The 15,691-nt window shown below is 50.7% G+C and overlaps 1 protein-coding gene across 1 annotated transcript; it reads right to left on the reverse strand.

Annotated features, from left to right (window-relative positions):
* Positions 1 to 2,196: 2,196 nt before the first annotated feature.
* LOC120661725 (remorin 4.1-like) lies at positions 2,197 to 3,847 on the reverse strand. Its single transcript, XM_039940646.1, has 2 exons — positions 2,960 to 3,847; positions 2,197 to 2,842 (listed from the first exon to the last, which is right to left on the reverse strand). The coding sequence occupies exons 1-2, from the start codon at positions 3,686 to 3,688 to the stop codon at positions 2,648 to 2,650; spliced, it is 924 nt and encodes a 307-aa protein (XP_039796580.1). The 5' UTR covers positions 3,689 to 3,847; the 3' UTR covers positions 2,197 to 2,647.
* Positions 3,848 to 15,691: the final 11,844 nt, after the last annotated feature.

A 15,691-nucleotide genomic window follows, 5' to 3' on the forward strand; every position in this document is an offset into this window, starting at 1 on the left:
CAAAAAGTTCTAACTTCGTTACAATTACGCATTACATTCACATTTGTTCACACTTCACTATATGCAATCATCTATAATAAAAAAAGACATGTATCCCACGAGAATAATTTGAGTTGTAGAGTTATACCGAGCCAAACAATAAAAGGGAAATACTCCGTCTATAGTCCAAATCCTAAGTTGCCAAACCATGCAAGGTACCATACTATCGTTGGTGCCATACTGCGCTACACTCCACATCAAAATTAAGTACGTTGAAGGTCACTTTCCTGTCACGGATATTGTTTAGCAAACTTGTACCAGTGTATACCTGCTTTTCTTAAAGCTTTCTTAAACTACGATCATACCAATTGGAAGTATGGGTCAGAATTTATTTAACGAGACGGAGATGACCTATCACCTATCATTTGGCTCCTGTCTGCAAAGGGCACTTTCGGGTACAGTATATGCGTTTAATGATGATGAGTGCTGTTACTCTCAAAGTCTCACCATGTCAATGCGACTGTGAGTTGAGGTGACACTCGGGGGGCGTTAAAAATTTTTGAGCAAAATTTTTTAGCACATTTTCCAACACTAATTACGAGTATTAAACATAAATTAATTATAAAACTAATTACACGGGTGGACGGGAAATCGTGAGGCGAATCTATTAAGCCTAATTAATATGTCACTAGAGGTTGTTTACTGTAACACGATATTGTCTAATCATTGCATAATTAGGTTTATTAGATTCGTCTCGCGATTTCACCCGGGAGTTATGGAATGAGTTTTGTCAGTTATCCACATTTAATACTCCTAGTTAGTAGTCAAACGTTTAAAGTTACTGTAGCATCCGAAAAATTTTGGGAACTAACGGGCCCGGGCCCATGGGGCGTGCGGCCCGTGCGCCCGCACAGGCCCCAATTTTCTAGGGCCCCAGAATCTGAAATGGCCCATTAACTAGTTATGGGTTGAGATAACTTGTTCTGAGCTTCTGACCTGCTTTGGTCCTATCTGCGCAGCCCAAACGCAAATGACGCGACGCAAATGACGCGCAGCCCAAAAGAAAAGAAAGGTCCGGCCAGCCCAAACACAATCGACGTGCAGCCCAAAACAAAAAAAAATGTCCGGCCAGCCGGCGGCCGCCTATTCAGTGCCCTCCGAGGCTCCGACTTTGGCGATTCTGCCGATTCATCTTCAGTTTCGCTCGACAGATGAGACGGAGACGCCGACCGAGACTCCGGCCAAGCAGATAGAGACGACAAGTCGGCAATCTGCAGGACCAGGGCGCGTCGCAACCTACCTGCAAACACCGCCGCCGACGCCACCGAGGCCGCGGCAGGCAGAGCGCCAGAGCCGGAGCGGCGGAGCCGCAATCCACAGCCCACAGGCGTCAGGCGATCAGAGATGAAGGAGAAGGTAAATAGTTTTCTTTTTAATTTCCAATCGACAACTGTATTGATCTACATGTACTTGTATCCTTTAAATCTTAACAGATTAATTATAATTTTGTCCTTTAATCTTTTGTGTTAGAACGATCGATTGAAATCATGACTTCTGCAAATCGGTCTAGAAAATATGATTCTGGCAGCCAAAAACGTAAAAACAAACAAAGACTAGATGATTTAACTCAATCTCAAAAAGGAGCTATGGATAGATTTATTGTAAAAGAATCGCAAGTGTCCTCTAATAATCAGATACTTGATCAGAACCCTACACTTGATAGTAATGTTGCCTGTCTAGTAAGCCCCACTTTAGATTTTCGCACAGGGCCCGATTTTTTCCGGCACGGCCCTGGGAACTAAACAGATAGTTCTAAAAAATTTCATACAGTACTCGTCACATCAAATTTTTAGACACATGTATAGAACATTAAATGTAGCTGAAAAAATAACTAATTATACAGTTTAATTGTTTCATACGAGATGAATATTTTAAACCTAATAGTCCATAATTGAACATTAATTATCAAATAATAACGAAATGTGATACAATACCAAAACACAAATTTTTTTCACCAACTAAACATCCCCCCTCGATTAGGAAGCAACAGCTTCACCACACGACTAGCTCATCACCACAACTGACCAGGATAGTCTCATCGAACAGCAGATACACTGATGTGCCCATCGAAACTGGTCAGTTAATAGTTAACACACGCAGAGGTGGAAGCAGAGTATGTTCAGTTACACTTCATGGAGTTCAATACTGCCCCATGTTTACGGAATTCAATGTTTTTTTTGCTCAATATAAGCATATAAGCAAATTTACAGCGCGGTAATTCACTTGATATCTTGTTCATATTGACATACACGATCCTTCATGAAAAGAAATTTGCAAGAAAACACAGGCAGCTCTTGCCCTCAAGACTCAGGCAGAGCACATCCTTCTTATGACATGTGTACTGTTCCCTGTCTGTCCTGGCCATCGACCTTGCAATACCATACAAAGCACAAAACAGGGGAAAAAAAGAGAGAAATAACATTACAAATCATACATGTGGACACAACACTAAAACAAGCGTTCCACACAGCTAGCACGGCACTGATCACTCTGTCTGATCCCGTGTAGTGAAGCGGTGAACGATCCAATCCAACAAAACGAGTGCACCGGCGGCGACGAGCACCAGGCTGAGGAAGTTCTGACTGAAGACGACGAGGCCGGGAGGGATTCAGAAGAAGGAGCGCTTGGTGGAGGGCGCCCTCCCGACGGCCCTCATGAAGTTGGCGAGCTCCAGCACGCGCGCCACCTTGGTGCCCCGCCTGGCCTCCGCCGACGCGCGCTTCTCCTCCGCCTTCCGCCGCGCCTTGGCCACCTCGTTCTGCGCCTTCTCCATCGCCTTGGCACGCTTCTCCTCCAGCTTCCTCTGCACGCGCGCAGCAGAAATTCAGAGCCGATCGGGTCGGGAATGGCGCCGCCGGATTGTCGGATTGAGTAAGGGAAGGGGGTTTGGTCGGTGGACGGTGGATTGGTGATCAATTACCTCGTACTTCTTGAGCCAGGCGCTGGCCTTCTCGACCTGGTCGCCCTCCCATCCGTTGATGACGACCTCCTCGCGCTTGAAGCGGTTGTTGACCTTGGCCACCTCGGCGATCTGCCACGCGGCGATCTTGGACTCGACCTCCTCCTTCTTCACCTGCCCGACCGACACCCCGGCCTGGCCCTGGCCGTGGGCGCCGGTGCCGGCCAGCGCCGCGTCCGCGCCGGGGGTCGGCGGGCCCCGGCGCGGCGACGGGATGGGGTTGCTGTCCGGCACGATGGCCAGCGGGTTGGTCTCCTCCAGCTCCTCGCCCTCCCCGATCCTCCCCATCGCGTCGACGTCCCTCTCGGCGTCGCTCCCGGCCCCGTTGGCGGCGTTGGCGGTGGCGGTGGCGGTGGCGGTGGCTGCTGCGGCGACCATGGCCGAGAACTCCCTGCTCATAGTCGGGAAGGGCTCGCTGGGGGCGGTGTCGCTCCCGACGGAGCGGATCGACGTGTGCCTGCTCCCGCCCGCGGCGGACCCCCACGACTCCCCGCGCCCCCTGCGGTACGACGGCGGCTGGCTCGGCGGCGGGCTCAGCGCGTGGATGTCCCTGAACTCCGGCTCCTCCTCCTCGTCCTCCCCCACCGGCTGCCGCCGCCTCTCCTGCTCGACGACGACGCTCCTCTCCCGGTCGACGACGACGCCGCTGCTGGTGGTGCTGCTGCTAGCCGCCGTCTGCGCGCTCAACATGTGGCACGCCGCGTGCTGTCCTCGATCGCCGATCGACGCTAGGCCTCCCGCAGCCGCGGAACCATCTGCGGCTCAGCCGATGAGCTCGCGCTTCCCCTGCCGACCCCTCGAGCTTGCGGTGGTGGACTGGTGGTGAGCGGTGAGTAGGATGGTGGCGGGTGGCGCCTTCTTAAATAGCCCCGGAGGCGGTGGCGGGCCGTGGCAGCGTGGGGCGCGCGCCCACCAGCCCGAGGGGAAGCGACACCAACAGGCACCAGGCCGGCCGCCCGGGATATTTCCCGAAATTCTTTTTGGCGCCTTCGTCTTGCTTTCTCAGAACCGGATGGAGGAGGCGATGTTTATTTTTGGGGGGTAAGCAAGGGTCGCGTGGCCCAAGTGCGCTGACTCACACTACCATGCATCCACCACTGCTAATTCCAGTGCTCTCAAGCCTCAGGATTCGATTGTTTTTTGTTGTTGTTGCCTCCCTCTCTCTCCCTCTCTCTCTCTCCCTCTCTCTCTCTCTCTCTCTCTCTCTCTCTCTCTCTCTCTCTCTCTCTCTCTCTCGTTTTTTTTCGGGCTCGGGCGAATTGTTTTCGTTATCGGCGTGCCATTGCCACGGGTAGGTATCATTGACGAACATTCCAGCGACGGGGCTCCGGTCACGGTGCGGAGCTGAGCTATCATCTGTAAGCAATTCACAACAGGACACTGAGGCCGGTTTTGCAAATGATATTGTGATTGCAGTGATTATTTCTAGGCTCTCGGTTTCTCTAGAGCCATCAGACTATCAGAGCACAAAACCTGAGCAGGATCGGAGGCAGGATCTAATACAATACAATCCCTCATGACTGGCTATATGTATGGATTTTAACTAGTTATATATGGCTTACCCAGTGAAGCCAAAAAAGATTCAATCTATAACGTGGAGGGTAGTTGCGTGATTTCTCTTTTTACCACCGCCCACGTAAAAAGGGAGATTAGAAAGAGATATTCCGTTACCATGGGGATAAGATCGACGTGGTCGGCCGTGGTAACACAGGTCGCCCGTCGCATGATCAAAGTAGACATGACCGCCCAGCGAGATGAAATTGACCGCACAGGCACTGACGCGAGAGGCGGTAGAGGGAATTAGCGTTAACCCCGCGTGGGCCCGGCTCCCCGATAGCTCCACTAATTAAGAAATCACACCCCATTTATCTATCTATTTTATTAAATTATTAAACCCCTCGGTAGGCGCAGACAAGGTGGGCCTGGGCCCTTTCCGTCTCCCGCCAGTGGGCCCGGCGCAATATAGGCGGGGAGATTCACTTGATGGAAGCATCTTCTTTTTTTAAGCCTCTCATCTGGGTACAATTGTAAGTTGTAGCATCTGTTCATATAGTACTCACACCCATCCTACATATGTACGCCTCACTCATACCACACATGTACAAATAAACCTACAACTATACTCAGATACGAAGATCGCGTCTTTCTTGAGATCACCGGAATCTTCTGACTCCGTAGGCAACGGGTACGTCACATCCCCATTGTAGTTCCACGCGTGAGAGGCAAACACTTGAAAATCATCCAGCGGAGACTACACAACAGAGGGAGAATCACGCGTTCCAGCGCGCTCGAACCGTGACCGGCGGCCTCCACACTCGGAGGTCACTCACACCACACATGTACAAATAAACCTACAACTACACTCAGATACGAAGATCGCGTCCTTCTTGAGATCACCGGAATCTTCTAACTCCGTAGGCAACGGGCACGTCACATTCCCATTGTAGCTCCACGCGTGAGAGACAAACACTTGGGAATCATCCAGCTCACATAACAGGGGGAGAATCACGCGTTCCAGCGCGCTCGAACCGTGACCGGCGGCCTCCACACTCGGAGGTCACGCCACCCGAGCTACGCTCGGTCCCCATCTTCTTCTTCGTTCTTCCTTGTGAGGGTCGGACGGTAGGAATGTGGAGAGGAGAGTAGCCGAGTAGGAGTCGTTGGCTGTCAGAAGAAAGGAAAGGGAAACGAAACGAACAAACCCGTCAGTCAGGAGGCGTTAGCCGTTAGAGATACAGCAGGCCGGGGATAAGGGCCGTGTTTGGATGGAGGGGTAAATGAGGTAAAAAGGATAAAAGGAGATATTTTTTACCTTCAACATCCAAACATGAGGGTAAAAAGAGTTGAGGTAAATGTTTTACCCCAAATTTTCTTTACCCCTTTTTGGGTGTCAAATAGGGGTAAAACTTGCCTAGATCCCACCAAAAGTAGGACAATTATTGTATGGCTCTCTCTCATGACTATCTTACCAAGTCTAGCTATCTACTAAACATTGAATGTTATCCCCAACTACATTTACCCCTAATCCAAACATTTTTATAGGGTAAAACTATTAGAGGCAAATAATAGAAGTAAAACATTTACCTTGAGGTAAATTTACCCCCAAATCATCCAAAACAGGGGTATGGCCGTCGGCATCCGGCTCCTGTGTGCACAAACCCACGTCCCGTGATGGACCACTGCTCACTGCTGGACGGTACTGTACGCTGTGCCCATCATCTATCGTGTTGCAGCCTGCAGCCATGGCCGGCTCGTGTCAGCGCGAGAGCGACACGCCACGTGGCATGCTGGCAACTTAATCTATTATATTATTAAAGGAATGTTAATCTAAAAAAGAGAAAGATTTGCACCGTTGGATTTTATAAAGATGTAACGGTTCAATATAACTCAAGAGTCCATTTTAAATACGATTAAAAAATAGCTAATTTCGGATTTAAAATATTAAAAAAAATTAGGACATGACAAAGAATTCTTGCCGAATTTGATTAGTAAATAGCTTAATTTGAAATTTAAAAATAAAGAAATTAGGACTTAACCAAAGATACTAAATAGGCAAATTTGAAATTATAAAATTATAAAAAATAGCATTAGCACTCGATAAAAAATGATATTAGCCGAATAGCTAAATTAAATATTTAAAATATAAAAAATTGCATCGAATATGACTAATAAATAGATAAATGCAAGAATTAGAATACAAAAAAATTATTGTTGATGTGTATAGTTATTAAGAAGCATATTAAGAAGGAAAATAGCTAAATAAATAGTATATGTCAAATGCAATAATAAATACCCAAATTTGAGTTTCATGCCAAATAAAATTAATAAATACTCCAATTTAATGGAGATCTACATAATATTTGTGTATAGGATTTACACCATTTGATTTAATGAAGATCTAGCCATCTAAATTGGCAGAGTCCATGTCTAATTTAGTGAAGATGCAATATTCTAAACTACCCAAAAGTGTTTGTATCCAACTAAAGTTAAATATAGAGGTCGCATGACATAAAAACTCATGTTACCATCTATGTCTCGCATTAACCCTCTTTAAAGATGCAAAAAAAAATGACAGCAGCATAAGCGTGACAGCGCGACCATAGTTGTATTGTGTCTGTACTATAGAAAGAGATAATTGCTTTCAAAAATCTTCGGAACGCCCTGCACTACGACGCCACCATAGTCTTAGCCCTAGATTCCAAATCACAACTTTTCGAGTCTCCAGAACGTCCTGCAGTACATACAGATGCATGAAGTACACTAGATTCTACTCAAAATCATTGCCGAACTCAATCAATCCATTTCTCCTAGAGCAACCAAACATCAAGATAGGGATGAAAAAAATAATGACAATGCTTAGAGTTTCAGATATTGCAATCTATTGCAAGACCATCAGCACCTTTTATGATTGTCAATGTGGGCCAATGAATATGCATGCCAATCAATGTGAGAGAAATATCCACCGAAGAATCAATGCTTTCTCCAAACACGGATTATCATCATAAATGTTGCATATTCCTGAAAAACTTTAGTTATACAAACTAATCTGATGGTGGTCAACGAAGATTCATGATTATGTGGGCATACAAATAGTTCCATACAAGTAATAATCGCTGGGATAAAGAGTAAAGCATTGGGAAAAATCAGAGACTTAGTCGTGTGAGGAATCAAATAGCATAAATAATTCTTAATTTTGTTATCCCTATCTAATCTTCTATAAATACATGAAAAAACACTAGGCACGGAACACAAATGTGATTTATACCTCTAAAAAAGTATAGAGAAAGAGAATAAAAAAGGATAAAGAAGCAACAACGTTAAATGGGTAAGGAAACTAGAAAAAGGAGAATAGAAAAAGCAGGCAGGCATAAATGTTGCATATTGCTGAACACCTTCAGTTATACAAACTAATCTGATGGTGGTCAACAAAGATTCATGATTCTGTGGGCATATAAATACAGATATGTACAATATGCATCCGTATTCAAGGTGACTCAAAATTAAATTCAGTCCTCAAATTAAGATTTTGCAGGTTAAAGTACTAAAATATGCAACTATAATATATAACAAAGCAACATAAAAATAGAATCTATTCCACTAAAAGATCCCAAAGTTAGATATATACCATCGTGATCCACATGTCATTGACTCATGTGAGCCCCATATGTCAATGATCTAAAATTTGATGATTGATATGAATTCCTATGCATAGAAAGTTGCAGATAGTATTCAACAAGACCAAACGATAGATAAATAAATTACCAAATACATCTCTTCTGTCAATGTAATTTTTTTAAAAAGAATTAAATAAAAAAACTAGCTACCCGCGCTATTAGCGCGGGCCACCTTCTAGTTTTTTCTACTTCAAAGTTCAATTTCTTTTTTTTAAAAGCCAAAGTTCAATTTGTAGCTAGTGGTTGCTCCGATGGAAGCGAAAAGGTTTACGAGAGAATAATCCCAGCTTAGTCTCCCGCGTACTATCTTAGAAGCAACAGTAGACGGCGGTGGGAAATTACGATTGATGAGAACAGGACCGGCCGAGGACGAGAGGCGAGTAAAGGGCGACCGAATTTCCTGTGATCACCCGTCATCCTCGGGGTGAAAACTGAAAAAATGATCGGTGGCTGCGTCGACATCTTCTATAATCTCTTCAAGGAGGCACTGTCGTTGTTTGCAGAGACGTAAGAATCATGAGACCGCGGCCAGCAGGAAAAGCTCCTTGGATGGCCAAGCTTTGGTGGGTGTGGAACAGCAGCTCTGGCCTGGAGCTAAGGATGGTAATGGGTCGGATTCGATTCGGGTGGGGTGTCTGGGCACCCAAAATCGAAACCCGAACTTGAAACCCGAACCCGTCCCGAACTCCGATTCAGATAGGAATTCATCCCAAAATCGAAACCCGCGGGTACCCGAAACCCAATGGATAATTTGAAACCTGAATTTTTTTTACAAATCAGCATTCCTATTCAGCCCACTTTCTCGGTCCAACACACTACGACACTACCGCCCCACGTCCCCGCTCCGCGAGTCGCGCCCAAGGGCCCAATCCTTTGGAACCCTAGCCTCTCATGTTGTCACTCAAATCTCTCTCACCGTCGCTGCCCCCAGGCCACTGCTACCCCCCAGGCCGCTGCTGACCCCAGGCCACCGTCGCCCCAAAGCCCAGAGTCGGTCGTTGCCGCCCCCAAGGTCGCAGTCGGCCGCCACCGCCACAAGCGAGGCCGACGCGGCTTGGAGAGACACCAAGGTCACCGAGGTCGCTCGTCGGGTGCGGGCGAGGTGTGAGGGTCGAGCCGACCGCGAACAGGAGGCCAGCATGCGGGCGTGCGGTGCGGCCGCCGTCCGAGTCGCTGCTGCTGCGGCTACGTAGCCTCTGTGGCGTGCGGGGCGCGGCCGGCCGCTGACCCGCTGGCCTGCCGCCGTGCTGTGCGGTCGCTAGGTGCGGGGGCCGGCGGGTGGGGGCCTGTGCGAGCACGACCGATCGAGGAGCCGAGCGCGATGCCAGGCTGCCGGGATTGGTGAGAGATTGAGGGAGGGGGCGGCTGACAGGTGAGGCTGTGAGGGAGAAGCCGGATTGAGGGTGATGGAAGGATGGGTAAGGGGATTTTCAGTTTATATATATATTTAGGGTTGTTAGGTGGGTGTCTATTGGGACATTGTTTTGCAAGCCCGATGGAGCTCCGCGGGTAGTATTTACGATCCGCCCAAAACCCGAACTTTTTCGGGTATCCAAATCCGCAAATTCACGGGTGCAAAACAGAATCTGAACCCAAAACCCGCATATACGAAATCCACGGATAACCGCCCCGCTGCCATTCTTACCTGGAGCGTTAGGATTCAAGGTGAGCATTGGTACTAGCAGTGTACCAACCTGTTGGGCTGCACGCTGATCGAGTCGCTGGCACCCGGACGTGGGGGTGGCCCCGTGTGTTCCTCTTTCACTTTCACCTTTCGATGCAGCGTCTCCTCTTTCCCGCCATCTGAAAGCTACTATAGCTAGCATGCAGCAGGGCCCTAGTGCTGTCTCCGCAGCGTGCCACACGGTGCGTGCAAGGCAGTATGGTCGTGGCATCTGGTTCACCGGAACCCGGGGTGACCCCGCCATGGCATGCACGACGACACTGCGCGCGCATCGAATCAACGAAAGCTGGAGCCAACTTACTTCAATTATTTTACAGCTAGTAGTAGTTTAAGAAGAATGTTTGAAATAAAAGTGCTTATGATTATCTTTGACTCGGCAGGACCAGAGGACATGGCGAATCTCTCAAGATCACGTTTTTTTAAAAAAAAAATCCCGGGCCCCAAAGGAAAAAGTATTAATTCGCGTTCTTTTTTTTTATTTTGTGGGAGAAAGTGAAGAAACACGAAGTTTCAGTGACAAGGAACGGACGCGTCGGGGAGATTAGGAACAAGGGTCAGGAGAGGACGGACCCCGCCCCGTAGAAACGCCAAATGTGAAATCGGCCTCGGACCCTCGGACCTCGGTCGATCGATCGGCTTGGATTATACGTGCACGTGGGTCCCAGAGCTTGATGCAGCAGCAGGGGGAACAGACAACGGAAAAGATCGCTCGAGCTAGCAGGCCGGGATCCTCTGTAACCACAATGGCTGTGTTTAGATCCCTGGAAAGCGGGTAGAAAAGGTCACATCGGATACTGTAGTATACTGTAGCACTTTTCGTTTGTTTGTGGTAAATATTATCCTACCATGACCTAACTAGGCTCAAAAGATTCGTCTCGCAACATACATCAAAACTATGCAATTAGTTTTTTATTTAACTACATTTAGTACTCCATACATGCATGAGTTATTTGTTATATTTAATGTTTCGATGTGATTTCGATGTGATGGAAAGTTTGAAAAGTTTGGAGAAGTTTGGGGATCTAAACACACCCAATATATGATATAACTACGCTAATCCAATGCGCAATCAACTGTCTTCTCCCGTGACCATCGGTATGTACTTGATCAAGTCACTCGTACTGATAATGCAAAGGCAGGGTGGCTTAACTGCATGCAAGCACCATAGACCATACAAAGTCTACAAAACAGAAGCATAGAAAGTATAATAAACGCGAGAAGCTTAGCCCCAAAGTTTCATCCAAGTTAGGCGTATGGCCAACGCATTTGCGCGGCTAGTATTGAAAATTTAAAAATTTGCATATCATTATATCCTTACTATTTTTAAAAATCATAATATTTGTTACCATACATCACCCTGTTAGTTATCGTAAATTATATCTTACTATTGGTTAAAACAATTCAAATATAATCTACATATAATAAAAATTGAATTTGTTGAGCTTTAATAATATTATGCATATAATTATTCTTATTTTCTGTTTATTTTGATTGATTGTTGTTAGCTTTAGTTTTTAATACATAGCTAAATGGTATTTTATATTTTTTCATAATGGCATTGGTGAGTGGTTTTTAATAAGGCACATGAGTATTTTAGACTAATTTTTATCGTAATGGCAGTGGTGGGTAATTTTTGTTTTTCTATTTTTCTCCGATTAGTGTGGAAATTTCTAGACTTTAAGAGCGAATATGGAGACTTTGTTTGTTGGTCAAATAATAAGATAATATAGTTTACCATGGTGTAAGCTGCGAGGCGCACCGCAACGTGCATATGTTTCCTGCTGTCAAACCAAGCACGTGAACAATAGTGCAGCAGCAGCTAGCGTAATGCCCAGTGGTGTCGTTGCTGCTCCGATCCGCGCAGAAGATCCCTGAGGCGAGCAGCCCCCTCGCTCGTGGCACGTCCACGGACGAGGTCAAGGTCAACCTTAACGTACCCTACCACGGCAAACCTACCGGATACCGGTGGTCCGGTGCCGCACAAGGGAACTGGAAAAAGCGAGGCTCGGCGCGCCCCACCACGTCATGGGAAGCCATGGCGGGTCAGACGCGGTTGTCGGCCGGGGCGGGCGGCCAGACACGTGGGTTACCGACAGCGCCCGTGCCCCGCGGGGCCCGGCGGCGCTGCAGCCGGAGCTCGAGGCCTCCGGTACCCTCGTCGCAGGAGGCCATCGCGATCGATCGATCCATCGCTGCCGCGGCCACGCCGTGGCCCGTGGGCGAGCGCGCGGCTCGTCCCGCACCGTGTGACCCCTCGCCGATGGAGACGGGCCCCTCGCCATGCACGCGACGGGCCTTGCGACGAGCAGGCCCGGCCGCGGAGGTTATTCATCGCGTGCGCGACGCAGAAGAGGCGCTGCGGCGCTGTAGGTGGGCCTGCGCATTGCGCATCTTCAATCTTGAGCTCGCGATGGTGGTTGGGGTCGCCGGCGAGCTAAGGGTGGGGGAGGGGGTGGCCGGCGAGGGGTGGGAGGTGGGCGGGGCGGCCGTCGGCGGCCGGGGTGGTGGCGGGAGGCGGCGGAGCTTTAGTTTTCGAATTGCTGGGGTGGGACGGGCTTCATGGTCGTCGGACCTAGAGGAGGGGGGCGGTGGAGGGCGCGGGAGCGCCGCCGGCCTGCTGGGGCCGAACAACAGGTGGGTGGTGGCCGGCGGCGGTGCTGGACGGACGGCGCGGCGGTGAGATTGGTTAGCGTGGCGGTGGTAGAGAGCGGCGGCGGAGGCGGCGGAGGCCGCCGGAGCCTGGGGAGGCGCTCGACGGCGGGGGCGGGCAGCGGACGAGGGTGCTCGGCTGTCAGCTCTCTGCGATTGGCGATGAGTAGACGCCCCCGGCCCGGCCGGCGAGGGGCTTTGCTTGCTTTCGCATAATCTTTTCGTTCCGGGTGACAAGATTATTGTATTAAAGTTAATTTATGATTGATGGACGCGGCTCCATGGAAAGGGAAATATGGAGGGGAGAGGGATTGGTGCGCGAATCACTCTCCCGTCCGCTGCCGGCGGCCCGCCACTTGGCCGGCGCTCGGTTGGTGGCCGCGGCTGCTCATTATTGCTGTTACTGCAGCGGCGTCTCTTTTTATCAGTTTTCGATCATATTGGTTGGGAATTCTGGATGGCCAGTGCCAGTGTGCCACTGACAGCGCGGTTGAGCTTCTATACGTGTGGTTGCATCTAGTGCTGGACGCCCAATCCAATTTCCCATGTTCGATCAGCAAGAGGCTGCTAGAATCTGATGACCTGAACCCAACCCCCTTGTTTTATGGGCACATAGTACACGTAGCAAAGCCAGTGCATGGAAGCAACATGCCAAAAGCGATCGGCTATGGTCCATATGGCGGGCTGGCTCTCGTTTTTTGTTACTACATGCAGGTCGCATGCCAAAACTAAAGCGAATCTGCTGCGCTGCAGGCTGCCATGCTCGCTTCCTTTTGGACGGGTGGATGACTGGCCGGAGCCCAGACTAGGAACGTGACGGCATGCGCGTCACGGCATCGCTATGGCGCGCCTGGCGGAGGGACGGACTGGGGAGACCATTCTCGACGCTGACGTTTGTGTGGACACGTGGTCGCCGTGCGTGCGACGCTGGCTAGGTATAGTGGCCGGGATGTCATTGTGGATGAGATGATCGAAGCCGCCGATGGGTACGTTACTAACTAGTACGGGTGAACGCGCCGTGACGTCGGCCCTCGCGTCAAATGCCATCCATCGGCACCTGCCGCTGGCTGCTCGAACGACAATGTCTATCCATGGACATGGGCCACGAGAGTCCATACATGCCACAGCCCACGGATCAGTCGCAGCAATGGATACATGCATGGAGGGCGGAGAATCTGATTCTTCCGCAACGTTCCGCGCATGCTGCTCGCAGCTCGCTCAAGTGGTTTTCCTTCGTCCTCGTCATAATCGATCGGGGAATCTGACGCTATCTCTAGCTAGATACGCGTACTGGGAGTACCGTACCACACGCCGGTCGACAGATGTCCGAGGAGGAGAACTGGAACGCATGTAGTCGGAGCACCAGCACTCCCTGAGCCTGTCGGCAAACGACTCTGATATCTCTACTCTAGTCTCTACTCCACAAGCAGAGAGCGACCGGGCGCCTGAAACGAAAACCCGGGGCAGAAGCGCCCAAACCCTGAGTTCCCGATCGACGGCGACGACGCGAGCCAGCCAGCAGCAGCGCGATGTGGTGGGCCCTCTGTCCCTCTGTCCGTATGTAGACAAACGCATGGAACACGGGCCGCGTACCCATGAAAGGATAAAGCGCCCGGCCGGGCCGGGGGGCGGCGAGAGTGACGCAGCGACCACCCCGGCCGCCGGCCGGACGGCGCCATCCGGGACGAAGCTTCCGTCGTCCTCCGCCCCGGCCCCCCTGCCCGCCGGGCGGTGCATGCATTGCACCGATCGGCGCACGGATAGATCCTTTTCGATATCGCCCGCGGGTGGCCGGGCGTCGCGTCAGGGCTCGCTCTCTCGCGCGCGCTGGCTGGACGTACCGGGCTACCGGCGACGAAACGGGCCCCGGCCGGCCGGCCCGCCCGCTCTGCTGTCGCTCTTGCCCGCTGGTCGTACTACGACGTGGTCGCGTCCGGGCCAGCGGTGAGACCGAATCGATCGATCGCCGTGGCCCGCTGCTGGCTTGCATCAACGCGGCTTTCGGTGGGAAATTTCTGACCTACTTGCTGTTTTACAGCTGCGGATGACAGCAACTAATGTTACAACGATCAGACGGTCAGTTTTTTTTTTAAAGAAAGAAACACCAATGTTACGTCAGTTCAGTCAGGAGCAAGGAAACCGTCGAGCGAATATCATACTGTAATATACAATAGACAAAAAAAGAGGTCCATGTCATGATACGATGATGCGTTGTCTCTTCCTTGGTGGATGCATGGTCGGGAGGAGGGAGGGACAAAGGCGACCATGGAGTTACTAGTTCCCGTGAAGAAAAAGGCTACCGGCTCTTGCTTGTCCGATCCGGTCCCGTCCATGGAAGAAGGAGCTTTAGGGGTGCCACGCACTCACATGTTTTTTAAGTGGCGAAGCCTAACCAAAGGATAGGGAGGGGGCTATCCTATATTAATTGAGCTGCTAAACCAAATGAACAATATCAAAATTACTGTTTAATCAATGGAAAATTTGCATGGTATGATCATGGCCCTTTGTGGTCCCAACGACACTCCGCCGGCGGCGAGGAGCACCTTTTAGCACAAGCTTCTGTTGACCGGTCGGTGGAGCAAGTTTTAGTGTTTTACTGATCTGGCTATAATCAGTAGATCAGATAGATTGCGTTCAGTTTTAGAGAAGAGTACATTCACAAATATAGGGCCAATCCACTGAAATAGGAGTCTGCGCTCGCGTCGCCCCTGCGCGGGCGGCTCAGGCGTCCCTGAAACCCTAGCCGCCGCCTCGGTCAGCCGCGCCGTCGCCGGAGCGGGCCGCTGGAAGCCCGTGCAACCCGTGATGAGGGCGGCGGCGGGGCCCTTCCCCTTTCCTCTGGTGCTCTCGGGCGGGTGCAGCTGTCCGGTCCGTAGTTGGAGGCTCGCCGGCGGGGCGGCGTTCCGCGGCGGCAGATCCCTTGGAGCCTCGGATCCGGCCCGGCGCCGGCCGGATCCGGTGCTCGCGCTGCCTGCGCGCGCGTCTGGGGATGGCCCGGCGCGGCGGTGGCGCGGCGCGGCGGCTGCGCAGTGGAGGTGGCGCGGCGCGGCATCGGTTGCGGGTGTTGTGGGTGGTCCTGGGAGGCGCAGTGGAGGAGGCGGTGCCGACGACGCTGTGGAGGAGGCGTGGCGCGGTGGCTGTGCAGTGATGGCGGCGTGGTGCAGTGTCATGACGGGGTTGTGCCCC

Source organism: Panicum virgatum, chromosome 2N (assembly GCF_016808335.1).
Source record: "Panicum virgatum strain AP13 chromosome 2N, P.virgatum_v5, whole genome shotgun sequence".
NCBI lineage: Eukaryota > Viridiplantae > Streptophyta > Magnoliopsida > Poales > Poaceae > Panicum > Panicum virgatum.